The following is a 16,287-nucleotide window of genomic DNA, read 5'->3' as shown; positions in this document are numbered from 1 at the left end:
ATTACCCCTTCTTTAAATTATTAATAAAAAGAATTTCAAAAAATTACGCATGTTAAACCAGGGGCACGTAGATCCAGTCTCCGTGACTGTGGAAATCTTCTTATATTTGTTATCCATGGCCTCCTTCCTTCTAAAACCAACATTTATGTGTTGGGGTCCCATCAGTAATGTAATTTCTCATGGTAAATAAATGAACTTACTTGACTTGGTATGATTTCTAGATTGGCTTCCTCGAAGGCTTGCTGTAGGGCTGCACTTAACTCTACGTACTCCACATCTTTAAAATCGATTCCAGGGAAAACATCCTTGATCAAAGCGTCGCAACGGGAGCAGTCAGCAAACGTCAGCTTGGACATGGTATTGAGCCTCAGAGCCTGCACCACAATGTGGCTTTCACTGACTGGAAGGTAAGAAGACTAGTAAGGTGGATAGATTTTATGAGGGTATATTAAAGCTTATTACCATTGAAATGCATCAAGGCATCAGAAGTATCATGGTCATGCTATGGGTTATTTCATATTGTACAATAGTTTTCTAGGTATTACTGTTTCTTGCGTATTATGTTCCCGCTGGAGTACATTTCCTCTCATAGCATCCATCTATCAAGGCTGGTGACAAGAAGCCACTTGTATTATTGCCAGTCTGCACTATAGCAGGAGGCATGACTGCCCATGTACAGATAGGACGGAGTTACTGAGCATGTGTGACCACCAGCTCTGAATACAATAGGTGGATGTTCTAAACAGGAATCAAAATAAACAGCAGGGGGTGCAACAGCGTGATCTACACCAGAACTCAGAATATGTGTAAATTACAGCTTTGGAAAAAATGACACCTCCCAAAATGCATCCATGTTTGCTTGTTCTTAAAACCTCTCTACCCACTAGAAGGCTCAGTTTTTGCGAGGAGAGGAGGAACAGAGTCCTCTGAGCAGGTATGGACTCTCCAACAGAGCAACGGCAGACAATACAGATTTTTACCAAATGGAGGCTCAGACATGTGATAAGGTATTTTGGCTCAGTAAGTGCTAAGTATATAATAAATGTAACCAATATGGTAAATAGTGAAGATCCCTATAACTTAGAGGCTAGTAGGATTCAACCAGCTAATCTCCTCTACATCTCTCTAACACAATGCCCATGCCTGGATGGGTCTACTGACATCAGCCTTATAGGGTTTTCTTGCCTTCCCTGGATGAACAGGATTATATTTTGCACTTGATGGATCGCCGTCTTTTTTTCAACCTACTTTGATCCTATCACAAAAAGATAAATCTTACTATTCAGCTTTGCTCCATTCTTCTTTAATGGCTGCAGGAGATTCCCACAACCCCTCAGGACCGTCTTCAGGGCTCTTAATCCCCAGTCATAGTGCTGTTGGGGTGTTAACAATTCCCTGGAATGCAACAAAAAGCATTATTAGGAATATTCATAGGGCTATCCAGAGAGTACAGCCCCTTTTGATCTACAATCTCACAATAAGTGTAGTTACCTTGCTAGGTTAAAGATTGCCACTAGTTTGCGACCCAGTGCCTTTGCTTCCTTGAAACCTTCGGAGTACAGAATAACCTCAGCGATGAGCTCATTGTCAGGTCGGGACATGGCCACCGGGCGGAACAGCTGTTTTAGGTTATCGGGAAGCTTCTGTCGCCCACCATAGCCCTTGCCAGCAGGATTCATAGTTATGAAGATGCCAGAATTAGGGTCCAACTCCACCTGAACATAAAATGAAAAAAAGTTTGTTAATACAAAACAGGTCGGACCCTAATTTTTGGCAGGGTTTATAAAGTTTACACCAAATAAGAAAAATTATTTGGTGGAAATTTTTAAAAAAGTATGAAAAAAGTCCACAAAACAGGTAAGCAATGAATCAACACCAGGGTTCCCCTACCTCTTTCCCCAGGAGCTCGCAGGTAGCTCTGTGGTTCTTTAGGGAATCCTGAATGGTTTGGATCTGCATGGACACCGCAGACAGCACGGCTTCTTCAAGTCTATTAAATTCATCAAAGCAACCCCAAGCTCCACATTTCACCAAGCCGACAAATATTCTCCCCATAGACTTCACATCAATGCCCTGGAGGGAAATAGAGAGGATGCTTCCTCACTACTTACATACAGCCTTCTAATACATGCAATACGTCCGGTAGCACAGTCTGCATTGTCCTGCTGATATACTACAGTGAAGAAGTATTTCGGTGTATTATACAAGTAATACAATGAGTGCGTGTTTAATGGAAATCGACAATTAAAATCCATCGTGATAAAGCAGGGACACTTACTCATAGGTCCAGGCACCGTACTGTGCTATCTTCTTATATCTGTTATCCATGGCCTATTTCTTTCTCAATTCAACTTTTTGAATTATGCAAATAAAGGGTTTTGGGGGGGGGGAGGGGGCACGCAAGAGCCCCACTATGCAGTAGCTACACAGGCTGTTACACTGTGCAAGGGGAGAAGGTACTAAAGGAGCAGAGGGGAAGGCTTTCTGCAACGACTAAGTCCACATGCACACAGACGTATGCCCGCCGGGCTGTAGCACCATGGAGTGGAGAAGGGGTGACCCCTCCCTTTTCCATAGAGAGACAAAGCGTATGGGCCGTAACACTGGGAAAGGTAGGATATGTCCTATATTTTTCCCGTATACGGAGTGGTACGCTTCATACGGCCATTGGCATCTATGGGGGACGTATGTAGGGTCGCAATATTGCGACCGTACATACATCCCCCATACAGTAGTGTGCATGCAGTCTCATTGTCAAGCACGAGCAAGAGAACAGTTACTCAGCGCAGATCTAAGGTATCTTATTGCTGGAGAAAAGTCTGAGTGCTCTTAACAAGGGGCTCAGTAGTGAGACAAATAATGCAATACTCCATGTATTACCCAAGTACTGAAATCACTGGGATAAACAAGTAGAAACTCACATTTCCATATTCTCACCTCATCACAGTTGAAAACCAACACTTGTCTTCCAAGAAGTACCCCCAACGCCTTGACAGATTCAGTTTTACCAGTCCCAGCAGGACCATAAGGATTTCCTCCCAAGCCACTCTTTATGGCCTGGGTCAGAGTGAGGTAGCACTTGTCAGTAAGAGGGGTGTACACTAACTTGGGAGCGTTGCCCTAAATCAGGAATAAAAAAAGGCATATTAATGCAAATTCACCATCAGCATATTATCATTACATTTCTTAGTATGTTTGGTTATTTCTGTATTATATATGGTGTACATGGGCTGCCAACATTGAAGGAACAAACATCACTACTGAACAGAGAAAATATCAAATTCTGTACAGTGTATGCGGCACTAGGACGTGAAAAACAATGAATTTTGTTAGGCTTTCTAATAAAATATATATTCAAAACGTGAGTCATAGCAATTACCCAACTGTAACCTTTCCACCAAGAAAATCGGTAGGAAATTCATTGTCAGTGGCCGCTATACAGAACAGCTTCACCGACAGATCAGCATAGCATAAGATCAATCAACAGGACTCCCTATTTATGATTCTGGAGTGGAGTAAGGAAGGCAGAAAGAAGTAGGCTGGGGCTGTCAATACTTGCTGACACTTTGAGGGTGCGGTATCACGTCGCGTTTAACGCATGCGTTTAAAAACGCATTGCAACAGCTGAAGAGAGATTTGCCTAATTAAACTGCAGTTAACACCGCTAACAGTGTTAACACCATGTTAACACATGCAATATGCAGCAAAGACTTACCGGCTGTGGACAGGGCTGAGCCTGGGAGCCCTCTCCATGCAGCTGACCCGTGACGTGCTAATACATCACGAGTCGTTGAAGGGTTTATCAGAAGGAGAGCTTGGGCTGGTGACTTGGAAACCTCTTTCTTGGTTAATCTGTTAATAATCACAACTCCCTAGTGTGTGGAGTAGGACTCCTTCATTTTTTGCAGTTCCGCCAACATACTGAGGAGGAGTTAGGGTAGATCTTGTGTCATAGTGAGGGTGTATAGTATCAGCGCAGGTGCATTTTGAGAATTGCTTCTTGTTGGAAGATATATCTGAACTTCTTTTTATGAAATAACTTCCCGACCCATCAGTCGGGAAGAAAACGGGTGTCTGTATTCACTGTATGCTTTTATTACCGACCCATTTATATTGGCTTCCAGTGATAGATAAGCGATGCATCTTGATGTTACATTACAACATGTTTAACCTCTTAATGACTTTTTAAGCCCTTTTTAGTTTTTTCACTTCCATTTTTCAATCACCATCTTCAAAAATCAATAAGTTTTTTATTTTTCCACATAAAGAGCTCCGTGATGGCTTATTTTCTGCATGATAAATTGCACTTCATAGTGACAGTATTTAATATTTCTTGCCGTGTACTGGGAAGCGGGAAAAAAAATTCACTGTGCGCCATAAATGACATGTCTACTTTATTCTTTGGGTCGGTGCGATCACGGTGATAACAAATTTGTGTACGTTTTATAATGTTTTCATACATTTACAAAAATAAAAACCTCCCGTACAAAATTTTTTAAAAAATTTGCCATCTTCTGGCGCCAATAACTTTTTCATACTTTGGTGTACGGAACTGTGGGTGGTGTCATTTTTTTGCGACTTTTGACGTTTTCTTTGCGATAACTTTTAGAACTGTGCAACCTTTTGATCACTTTTTATAGATTTTTTTTTTTTATTTTTCAAAATGGCAAAAAAGTGCCATTTTTGACTTTGGGCGCTATTTTCTGTTACAGGGTAAAACACAGTGAAAACCTGTTATTATATTTTGATATATTGGGAATGTGGGAACGTGGACGTGGCGATACCTAATGTGTTTATGATTTTTACTGTTTATTAATATTTATATCAGTTCTAGGGAAAGGGTGGTGATTTGAATTTTTAGGTTTTTTTATTATAATTTTTTTTTTAAACTTTTTTTAATTTTTACTTTTACTATTTTTCAGACTCTCTAGGGTACTTTAACCGTAGCAGTATATGGGGATGTGCTGATAGCACATTGTAATGAATGGGTTAGAACGAGACAGCCTCGGAAGACCGAAGCTGTCATGGCGACGGATCGCCGCTCCCCGATTGCCGGCGGCACTCATCGGGAAAACAAAGGAGGCAGAAGCTTACCGGTAAGCCTTTGCCAGTGAGCCCTCTCCATGCACCGGGACCCGGCTTGCGTTGTACTAGTACTAAACTACATGAGTTATTCCAGTGAAACAACATGGAGAGAGATGGATAAGGATGAGATACCTGATATTCATACGTGTACTCTATCTCCGCATCAACCATCTGCACATAACACTTCTTATCTGACTTCATATAGAATCGCAGCTGTTTCTTCCATGCCCAATCATCGACACCATGGACCTGAGCCTGGATCAGCTGCTTCACCACATCAATGTTATGGATGACGTCCAGGATCAGCGCTTTCAGTTTCAGTTCTAATATTCCGGAATCATCTACAGTGAATACAGAAGAGCAGCTACATCACAGTTCTCATATTTGCAGCCATTTCCACCTCCATGTTAGAACTGACAGTGAGTGTAATATAAAAGAGCATAACCCATAGGTAGTCACAGTTCATTTCTGTAATTTGTAGTGCACTTTACCTGCCCCTGAGGTATCATCAATACTGGTGTAGTGCTCAAGCTTAGCTTTCAGCTCTATTTCTACCTCATGGAGGTTATAACCCCGTATGGCATTCTCCACATCTTCTGTGAACTGAATCTGTTCAGCTAGGCACAGGATCTAATACAAAAAAATATACAAGTTGAGGCATGTTTCTTCTTTGTGTGCAGAATTTGAAAAGCATCTGAAACCCAATTGCCCAAGTCTATAGTGCAGAACCATGGGTTCCCTTGATGCCCAACGAGGGCTCCCCAGATCATTCAAAGACGACATGTAATTTTACAAAAGGTACAGCGAACTGATTTCCTCTGGCAGAGGCTTATCTCCAGGGAGCAAAAGGATCAGGCATTTATATTATATCTTGTCCATTCCTTATCTTTACTGACATCCAAAGTCTGAGGAGAGCCAGGGGGTTCTTTATCCATTGAATGGTCAGCCAAAGCCGCCGACTTTAAAGGGGTTTTCCCACAATGATAAGTTAGGAACCTATCCACGGGATAGGGGCAAACTTGCTGATTATTTGGGGTCTCAGTGCTGAGACCCCCAAAGATCGCTAAAAACGAGGGGTCGGCCATCACATCATGAGAGTGATGGAGCAGACGGCCGCGCATGACTGTTCTGCTCCATTAATCTCTATGTCGCTGACGGAGATCTGTGAGCGTGGCGCTCGGCAATTTCCGTCAGCTCCATAGAGATTAATGGAGCAGAGCGGTCAAGCACGGTTGTCTGCTCCATTATTCTCAGCACTGAGAGCCCCACTGATCAGCAAGTTAGGCCCTATCCTACTTATCTGACTTGTCTTCATGGGAACCCCCTTAAAGCTATCTTAAGTACATGGGAACCTTTGGCATAATGGGTACCCCCGAGACGGGACACATAGGCCCACATTTATTAAAGCGTTTGCGCCAGTTTTTAGTTTTCTGTCTGACTTTACACCAAAAAGAACATGCAAACTGCCTTGTATTTATAACGTGTCTGCGCCAGTTTGGTGTCGCGGCTGCTCTGTGTCAGAAAAAGTGCTCACCTAAAGGGAGTGTTAGTTCTTAGTCGGAGTTTGTACCACAATTATTATTACGGATGTGCGCCGAAAGTGCACGAAAAATTTTTTTTTTAAATGGTGCACGCTTCCCAAGCAGTGCAGGGGGCTCCAGATTAATGAAGACCGTGCACCAGTTTTGATTTAAGGGATTGTCCGAAAGTATAAAAAACCCTTGGGAGGGGGAGGGTTAAAAAAATTTAACATGTACTTACCTCCTAGCGTCCAGCACTGCGATCCCACCTTGGCTGATCAGCAGCTGAGCAGAGCGGCTTCCATGCCCGTCTGTGTACATGAGGTACAGACCAGTGAGATCGCAGTGCTGAAGGCCAGAAAGAACTGCGGAGGCATGTACATGTTTATTTTTTTTTAACCCACCCCATTCCAACCACCCAAAGGTTTTTTTTATACCCTCGGACAACCCCTTTAATCTCTCACAACCCTGCACACTCCTCGGGCAAACTGCACACAGTACAGACTGCGCTAGTTTTTATAAATGTGGATCACTGTCTTATTATCATACCGCACAGCAATACTATATGTATATGTATAGACACAATGAAAAATACTCAGAAATGTAACCTACCTGAGAAGGGAAGCGGAGAGGATCTATAGTACCATGAGACTTCTTCCCTGCTGCCACACACTCTACCAGTAATGTCTGCAATGTGGACTTCATCTGAATGGCCAGATTGCTTAACCAGATCTGCAGAAAACAAGTGGTATGATGAGCAGGAAGGCAATGGTCTGTAATAATTTAAAAAGGCTATACAAAATATTAAAGTTTTTCCCTATCAACAGGGTTCCAACAATTGGACTCCACTAGGATCCATTTTTCACTAATTTAATTAAGACGGAGGATGAGCGTGTATCCATGGAAGCGTTCGCTGGTGTTCCGACTTACATACAAATTCAACTTAAGTACAACCCTCCAGTCCCTATCTTGTACGTAACCCGGGGACTGCCTGTATCCACAAGATAGGAAATAACTATAAAAGATAGTACAACAATTTAAAAATCTGTACATCTTACCTCTACATCGCTCAAAACCTGAACTTTGTTTATCAAGGGAACGACTTCTCCTTCCAGGGATTTCATGGCAATGATATGCTTGAAGTCTTTATCAAACTCAACGCTGTTCACTCCTAAATACAAGCCATATATCAGAGATGTTAGTCAGAGTAAGGTTCAACAATGTTCCTATTTCCCCCAAAGCATACAGATAACTATCCCCATGTGGTGCAGCATGGTGGGTGCCGTTCTTGTGGTACTATGTCTGTGCGGTGGTGACACAGAGCCGCGAGGCATAGCCTGACAGCTTGGGTTGATCGGCTACTGGGTCGCCCCCTCCCTAAAGGCACCAAGCTGCTGTGGTGGCAGCATATACTGTACAATATACAAACGTGTAAAGTGAGTTTACATAGTTTGATCCAATTTATACTAAGCATCTAGTGTGAATTTTAATAATAATAATTAATAATAATTCCTTTATTTATATAGGACACAGATTAAGCAGCGCAGCAGAGTTTGCCAAATCAGTCCCTGTCCCCAATCTAATCAACCTATCAGTATGTTTTATTGGAGTGTGGGAGGAAACCGGAGGACCCAGAGGAAACCCACACAAACAAGGAGAGAACATACAAACTCTTTGCAGATGTTGACCCTGGGACTTGAACCCATGTCCCCAGCGATGTAAGGCTGTAATGCTAACCACTAAGCCACCGTGCTGCCCTAATTTCTTTAAATAGTGCAGAGAAGAATAGATCAATGTATTATACTTGGATGTTTGATTCATGTCACTCTCACCCTATCAATGACAAGTGTACTGGGGCAGAGAAATGAACCCCAAATTAGTCAATGTGATCAATGGGGTGTTGTTGGTGTCCATCAAACAGTCCAGGTGTAGAAGAAGTCGCTATGCTGGAGTTAAAAGCACATAAGGAAAACAACCAACTTAAAGGGGATATTTTATAAAAAGGTTGTTAGTGGCTCCAACCAAAGGGAATTCTATTGATGAGAATCAAAGGAATCCAGCACTGCATTTCTTTTGTGCCGCCTTCCATGCAGAAAAGCTTTGCACATAACTGAATTTGTCCCTATTCACTTGTATTGATGAGTCCTGCATTTGCTCTGTGGTGCGATGCCGTGTTCGAAAAAAGTAAAGAGGCGGCAGTGAAAGGGTGCTGTAATGCCACACGGTTGTATATGGGGCACAAATTGCGGTTAGCAGCCATAGAGGTCTATTGTGCAAAGGTAACAATGACCAAGACAATATAGTCCTATTCCTCCAATTCCAGTGCCAATCTTCATCGATCAGAAACGGGCTGCAAATTTTCGCATTTGCGCCCATTTCTGCACACATTTATGTGCATGAGGCCTAACCATTTTCATTTTTAGGATCAGCGAGTGTCTCAGAGGTGACACACTCAATGCTCAAAAGGTGACAGAATTTTCTATTGTATCATTCAATCGTTATACGAGTTAAGAACACTATTTAACCATCCCACAAACCCAAGATATGGATGAACAAATTAGCAATACTACTGGCAGTGATAAAGGACAAAAATTTAAACATTTTACCAGCAAAAAGTTTCTTGAGGTGAGATTGGATTACAGCTGGGTTGGTTGACTGCCCCAGTATTTCCAGTAAGTCGTCGTCTCCAATGAAGTAGAACCGAGGGAAGGCCGATCGCTTTTCCTTTGAAAACAAAAACATGGGATGTGATTCCAAAGCTTCATAATCTACACAGGTAATGACTGATCGCTGCACTATATACCTCCAGAAACTCGTTCAGAGACTTCTGGCATCTCTGGAGCTGATCGAGGATCGTGATCAATGAGTTTCTTATCCCGACCCGTGACGTCAACATTGTCACTCTGTTGTCTCTTTTAATGTCTGACATAATTGACCTGTAAAGATGAAACATACAGAGATGAGATACAAAAAGTTAAAGGCCAAAAATTTTTACCAAGTTGAATATATTAAAGGAGCATTAAAGTTGCTACATGTTATACCCTATTTACAGAGGGTCTGATCAAGGGTCCCCTGGCTGGGATCTCCACGATGAGCAAAATGGGGATCCAGTGTGAATAGAAGAGCAGATTGTGCGACCACACTGCCCCACAATTCATTGCTATGGGACTGTCATGTCAAAGAGAAGCCAATTACACCACTCAGCTATCTCCAGTAGTCCTACAGGTATGAATGAGGCGGTAGCACCAGTGGGAGCTTCTGCACCATTCATAGGGGGCAAGGTAGCCCCCTGTTGCATTATCATTGAGGATCCAAGAGTTTGGGAAAAAAAAAATTACTACACGTACCGGAAGTCTTCATCAACTCTGTTAAAGCGAGCTTCCTCTCTAGGGAGGGCACCACGACCAAAGATGGGCTCCAAATACACCCATTTCCTCTGTATCTGGTTTAGATTCTGCAAGTATTCATCCAGCTCTGCCAGCTTCTTCTCCCAAATGGACACCTTATCCTCAAAGCCTTTGTAATAGGGAGAGTCCTTCAGAGACTGGAGGAGACATCGGTTATCTCCTACTTGATTGACAATGTCTTTCCAGTCCTTGATCAGCTTTATTGTCCGTTTCTGACTATCCTCGTAATCCGTTAATGTGAACACGGCACCAGCTCCCCAGATGTCCAGTTCCCGGAGAGCTTCCCGGATTGTGATTTCACCTTGCGCTCGGCTGTTCAGGTCCTGTTTAAAGGTTAAAGTAATAAATGGTAAAATACAGTGCACACAGAGCTACATCCACCATATGGTTAGTATGATGGGAGTATTTGGAGCATAAAACACAGATCACAATATGTATCCAAGCACAAACATATCTATAGCAGGTCAAAAGTTATATGTACAATAGTGCACATCTTTAAGCTGATTGGCCTATGGTCACATGGCACAGTCATTGGAGGATTATTTAGAAAACCAATAAGTTATCTGTAATGATGGGGCATGCTCGGGGCTGAATCAGTCTCCTTCCCCTCTGGCAGCTGATAAAACATCCATTCAGAAGGAGTCTTCTCAATTATACTTCCAACTGCTGTACTGCAGAAGCTCTGCTTCTTGCACCACAAGAAAGCCATTTCTATTGGCTACAGCGCTGTTAAATGGGGGAAGTAGGGACTCCTTGTATCATCTATCACTATAACGAGTTACATCCTCTGCAATGTGGTCGGTACCTGAAACACTGCACTCTGTGATTCACAGACGGACCACACTTACGTGAAATTACCCTTAAACTATTTTTGTAGCCAAATTTGATGCATGGGATTATATGAATGATCATGTGCATAAAAATAAAGACTGGATTTTCTCAAAAAAAAAAAAAAAAAATCATTGTTTACTCCTTTTAAAAGTTATGTTTTTTTTTTAACTGAACCACAGAACATGTGCAAACTGAATTGCAAGATAAAATACGGAGAAGTTCTTAGTAATTCAAAAAATAAAAGGAAACTTACTTTTAATTCAGAAGCTTTGGATATGATCACATCAGCGACTTTCAGCAAATCTCCAAACAGCAACTTTTCCAATGTGGTTCCCTTGGGAAGTCCTAGAAGCCTGAAGAGGTCGAGCCAGTGATCAGGAGACAGGTGCTCGCCACGGACATATTTCAGCACAGGAACCACCGTCTATAATAAAGACACATGTACATCTAGAAACTTCATGTGCTGCAATATTCAGTACAAAGTAAAGGCATTTAATACAGTAAAAACCATGACGTATATTATATTTTTTGTAAATGTGTGAAACTGTCAAGGGCAGCAAAGTGCAACAAATTCTTCAACAATCCTAGAAAACTCACAACTAAAAAAGTTTTCCAAGATACTGATGACCAATTATTTAGGATATGTCAGTACTATAAAATTGGTGCGGTCAAACACCCAGCAACCTCGTTGATCAGTCTAGTAGATCAGCATCAGTGAGCTCTGCATTTCCTGGTTGCAGCTTAACCCATTCAAGTGAATGGGGATGAGTTGCAATACCAATCACAGCCACTCTACAATGTATGGTGCTGTACCTGGTCATGAATTTAAAAAACCACAGTGAACATCCTGATTCTGAGGTCTCTTCAATCTGGAGCATTTTGGGGTACCAGATGCCAGTTTCCATTCAATCTAATGCTGACCTATATTTTGGATAGATCATCAATATCTATGTCCTAGACAAATCCACCAACCCACTGTCCCAACTCTACTGTCAGCTTCAGATTGGGCAATCGACAGCAAAAACTCAAGTCTAGAGTGTTTGTGAAGTAACCCTTTATTATGTCAGATCCTGGGTCCACTGGAGAATCTTCAGAGTGTAATTTTGTGAATTACAGTGATGCCGGTATCTGAAAATAAGCCACTGGTCTGCTGTGTGAAAGCTATGGGGAGTCTCATTGGACTGATTAAATTATGTATTCATTTAATTACTTAGGTTATTTTATTTGTTACCAAAAAAGTACAAGTTTAAAAGCAGATGTCACTCAACTTGTGATACGTATTATGTAGCTTCAAACAATATGTGAAGTGCGTACCTTGTATTTGTCAATTTCAGTCTGGAGCTTCACAGACATTGTGGTGTGCTCTTCCATTTTTCTCAGTCTGTCATGCCAGGACAGCAGGAATTCTTCAAAGCTGTAACATTTGCTCCTGTGAATGTTGAAGATGTTAAGATCCTGGTTAGTGTAGACATAGACATCTGATGTACACAGAACAGTGTGGTACTGGTTAGAGAACTATTTACATCCTGAACTGCTGATGTACCAATGCTTGTACAGTGGTCGCCAAATTTAAAGGGAATCTGTCAGCAAAACCCAACCTAATAAACCACTAGCACTATTTTGTCAACACCTTCCAGTTTAACACCTTCCAGAGGTTACATGTTTCTATGGTCCAGTGCGGTGACCTCATCCAGAAAATCTACTTTGAATAAGATGTGAATTGGTTGTATAAAGTCCCAGAGGCAGAGATTCGCTCTGAAGTCAAGCTCTCCCCATCCACTCTTATTGACATCATGCACCAGACTTTTGGCGAGACGGTTATAATGTCCCTTAACTCAGGGGACATCAAACACTTCAAAGGGGATATTCTGATGTGGGAGAGCTTGACTTTAGAAGGTATTAAGCTGCTTGGCAAAATACTGGTAGTGGTTTAGACGGCCAATTTCTCCTGTCAGGTTCCCTTTATAAAGAACCTGTAAGCATCTTGTTCCCATATAAACTAAACACATGACCTTGTAGATAAAGTGCCCTTCATCATAAGCAATGCCTTTCTCAGGAAAATATATGCCATGTATGTAGAGAAATATTTATATCTAAATAAGGTTTGCTGTGCTCCACAAAAGCTCTAATCTTATCACCCTGTACCTTCCACACAGCCTTAAATGACAGTATCCTGTCCCCTACCCTGACAAACTGGAATAGAGATGGTGCATTAGAAATGATGCTTTTAAAATGATAATGTGCATATAAAAAAAAATAGATTTAGCAATAGATGCAACCACAGGCAACTCTATGAAACACCCTGGAAGTGCAATGCAGGGAGCATTAAGTCACCATTTATTAAATTAAAGGGAACCTGTCACCACATTTGCACATGTACAGCCAGCAACAGGTTCCTATAGAGCTCTAATAACTGACTGACACCTTCTTTTGTCTAAAAATTGTTTTGCTTACATGCACATAAATCACCTTTTATTTTATATTAACTGGAATCAGAGGGGGCCGTGTCCTGCTCCGACGGCCCGTCCCATCTACTCCTCCCCATGCCTCCTTATGCCTCCTTACTGGTCACAGTTTGTATTATGTGACCAGGGTGACATCATTGCAGGTACTTTAGACTCTTAATAATAGAAATCTGTACTCCATGCATGTATCTGACCACATGAAGTCACAGCAGCCTCCATTGACTTCTACTCCTCTCCATCCTCCATGGAGGCTGCGGTGATCTCATGTAATCACATGCATGGTGTTCAGTTTGCTATTCTTAGAAGGCTAAAGTACCTGTGATGATGTTACTTGTTACATCCCATGAATGTAACACAAGGCACCGTGTAAAACTATTGCAACAATGGGGCAGATTCATCAAGCTGTCTGAAAGTCAGAATATTTCTAGTTCCCCATGGCAACCAATCACAGCTCCACTTTAAAATATTCATGAGCACTGGTAAAATGAAAGCTGAGCTGTGATTGGTTGCCATGTGCAACTAGAAATATTCTGACTTTCAGACAGCTTGATAAATCTGGCCCAATATTTCCCATCCATAGAGCTTTATATGTCTGTAGTTGAATATTAGTAGACGGTCCACAAGTACAAGGAGGAAGAGCAGGGATTTGAAGAGACACAGAGCTGTCAGTCAGAATAATAGGGCGTGGTTTACTGGAATCTCAGACTCTTCTCCTCTTTCAGGCTGCCACAAAAGAGTCAGAAAAGTTAATTTGCATAGCAGAAAAATGGCTGTAATTAAGGTACAGGGCCCCACTGGCAGCTAATTTTAGGCGGTATAGGGAGGGCTTGTAACCCTTTATCAGCAGGCATTGTTACTCAGGGGGGACAAAATCTGGTGACAGGTCCTCTTAAAGGGCAACCTGTAGAGTCCCTTTTATCGCCAGTGGAATTTTATATTGCTAGATGATCCCTTTGCCCTTTAACTCTCCCTTCCTGTGATCCAATTTTTTCTCCTCAACTATGAATAACTTCCTGATCGTCCTTATGTATAAGTAATAGATACAATGGTGTCCTGAATACAGATGAGCGAGCAAGATGTTCACGTTTGGGTTCGCAAACCTCAGGTCCACTCATCTCTAGTCCTGAAAGTTTCAGCCCCGTACAGGTCTCTAAAACTATTTTTAGGAAATTTATTTGTTTTTGAATTTTCTTAAAAACAAAATTGGTGGCAATGTATACCTGAAAGAGATCCAGTCTTCCCTCGCCTTCTCATTAAACCCTTGGTGAAACTCCTCGAATAAAGACCATGTTTTCATGCAGCCATCAATGTCAATACGTATCTCATCCGCCAGGGACAAATCAGGAGTCTCCAGGTCAAAATGTAGACAGTCCTCGCTGGAAGGAAAAATATATAGATTTATTATTTTATAACAATTATGAGAATAATTCCTTAATCAACATCAGCAACAAACCTGATTCACTTATACTGTACTTTGGATTCCTTCTGGAATCTACAAGTCATTTATTTCACCGGTAGGTTTTTTTTTTTCTTACTTACACAAGTTTTTTCTTTGTTGCTTCCAGCTCATCAAACTCCTCCTTCTTTTCCTTTATTGACTGAGCACTTTTCTCCAGGACATCCTCTTTTCCAGTCTCGATAATGTCGTCACTTGGTTTGAACTGGTCCCAGCGGGCTTTGAACTTTTCCAGCTCTTGCATATAAATGCTTACCCTTGTTTTCACATTTTCCTTCATTATTTCGATCTGCAAGGAAGAGGAAATCAATGGATGTAGAATGCAGTCATGATATTATGACTAAGCTAAGATAATCCGTACATTTAAATGGATTCAAGGATCACATCTCCTTTAGATCTTCACTGATTTGCATCAGTTATTGTGAGCCTAAACATGGAGTGGTTGAACACATATACCAAGTGAAAGTCTTTCCATTAACTGGTTTTGACTCACAAGAACCAATGAAAACCAGGCACTGTGACTGTGGTAATTTTCTTGTATTTGTTACCCATAGCTTTATTCCTTCTAAAATTCACTTTTAAATTATGCTAATGAGTCTGAGGGGCTCTGGGAGTGTTACCAGTAATCTCAGTTACTCAGTTACTCAGTTACTATCTCCAGAATAAGGATCTGTATTCAACTGTATAGTAGAGTCATAGAGTTTTCAGATTTTTTCAGGTCTCCACAAGACTTGGAGGAGAGAGAAAATAGCAAACTCTATTCTGTACAGACATCGGACAAAGACTTGAATTCTCAATATAGGTGGAAGATCCTGAATAAATAGGCAGATAGGTAAACCTTGTCAATGTCTGACCAGTAAGGACCCCACTGTAATAGTGATCCAAAGTCATCCAATGATAAGCAATCCACACTGAAAAGGAGTAAGAATGGAGCAGAGACTAGAAATGCTTCCTATTTCTCCATTTATATAAACGGCAGCAGTGAATGGGTCAGAACTTTCACTGATCAACATGTACCACAGACAGCAGGGAATCCTCAGTCACCTACCTGCTCTTTCACCATCAGCTGATGACTTTCCATCATTAATTCAAACTTATCCCACTTTCCTCTGAGATTACCAATGGTGTCTAATCCACCCCCTGCAACAGAGCGCAGCAACCGGTTTTTATCTTCAGCCTCCTTGAATAAGGGCAGGATCTGTAAAAGTGATTTACATAGGCAATCAGTGGATGAAAATTGATCTTTGGCTCCTTTCTTATATGAACTCAGGATAACAAAATAACACATTCTCTAATTCACTGTTATGAACCAAAATCCAGCATTTCACAGATATAAGTCCAACCTGTCAGTCCTGCTGTACATAATTTCAGTTGCCCCTAGACACGACCCAGTAACTTATGGCTTAGGGTCTGGTGGCTGCCATCTTGGATTTCTGCGTAACTGCTCTGTGGCTGCAGCCACGCCCCCTACATGGAAGCTCACACTGACACATACACTGATTCACTTCCTGCCAGCACATCAT

The 16,287-nt window shown here is 41.6% G+C and overlaps 1 protein-coding gene across 3 annotated transcripts in view; it reads right to left on the bottom strand.

Moving 5' to 3' along the window:
* DYNC2H1 (dynein cytoplasmic 2 heavy chain 1) overlaps positions 1-16,287 on the bottom strand; it is a 219,162-nt gene that overhangs the window by 177,735 nt on the left and 25,140 nt on the right. For all 3 annotated transcript variants that reach the window (XM_072134207.1, XM_072134209.1, XM_072134208.1), the window contains exons 21-37: positions 15,813-15,962; positions 14,848-15,053; positions 14,529-14,684; positions 12,158-12,272; positions 11,097-11,267; positions 9,953-10,335; positions 9,409-9,541; positions 9,212-9,329; positions 7,664-7,776; positions 7,218-7,337; positions 5,577-5,715; positions 5,218-5,426; positions 2,938-3,120; positions 1,891-2,073; positions 1,492-1,715; positions 1,280-1,395; positions 201-400 (exon numbers count right to left, since the gene is read on the bottom strand). In XM_072134207.1, coding sequence (XP_071990308.1) covers positions 201-400; positions 1,280-1,395; positions 1,492-1,715; positions 1,891-2,073; positions 2,938-3,120; positions 5,218-5,426; positions 5,577-5,715; positions 7,218-7,337; positions 7,664-7,776; positions 9,212-9,329; positions 9,409-9,541; positions 9,953-10,335; positions 11,097-11,267; positions 12,158-12,272; positions 14,529-14,684; positions 14,848-15,053; positions 15,813-15,962 — 2,919 coding nt within the window. The remainder of the gene's footprint in view (positions 1-200; positions 401-1,279; positions 1,396-1,491; positions 1,716-1,890; positions 2,074-2,937; positions 3,121-5,217; positions 5,427-5,576; positions 5,716-7,217; positions 7,338-7,663; positions 7,777-9,211; positions 9,330-9,408; positions 9,542-9,952; positions 10,336-11,096; positions 11,268-12,157; positions 12,273-14,528; positions 14,685-14,847; positions 15,054-15,812; positions 15,963-16,287) is intronic.

This window comes from Engystomops pustulosus, chromosome 2 (genome assembly GCF_040894005.1).
Source record: "Engystomops pustulosus chromosome 2, aEngPut4.maternal, whole genome shotgun sequence".
Classification (NCBI taxonomy): Eukaryota; Metazoa; Chordata; class Amphibia; order Anura; family Leptodactylidae; genus Engystomops; species Engystomops pustulosus.
This window is presented reverse-complemented; position numbering and strand designations above follow the sequence as displayed.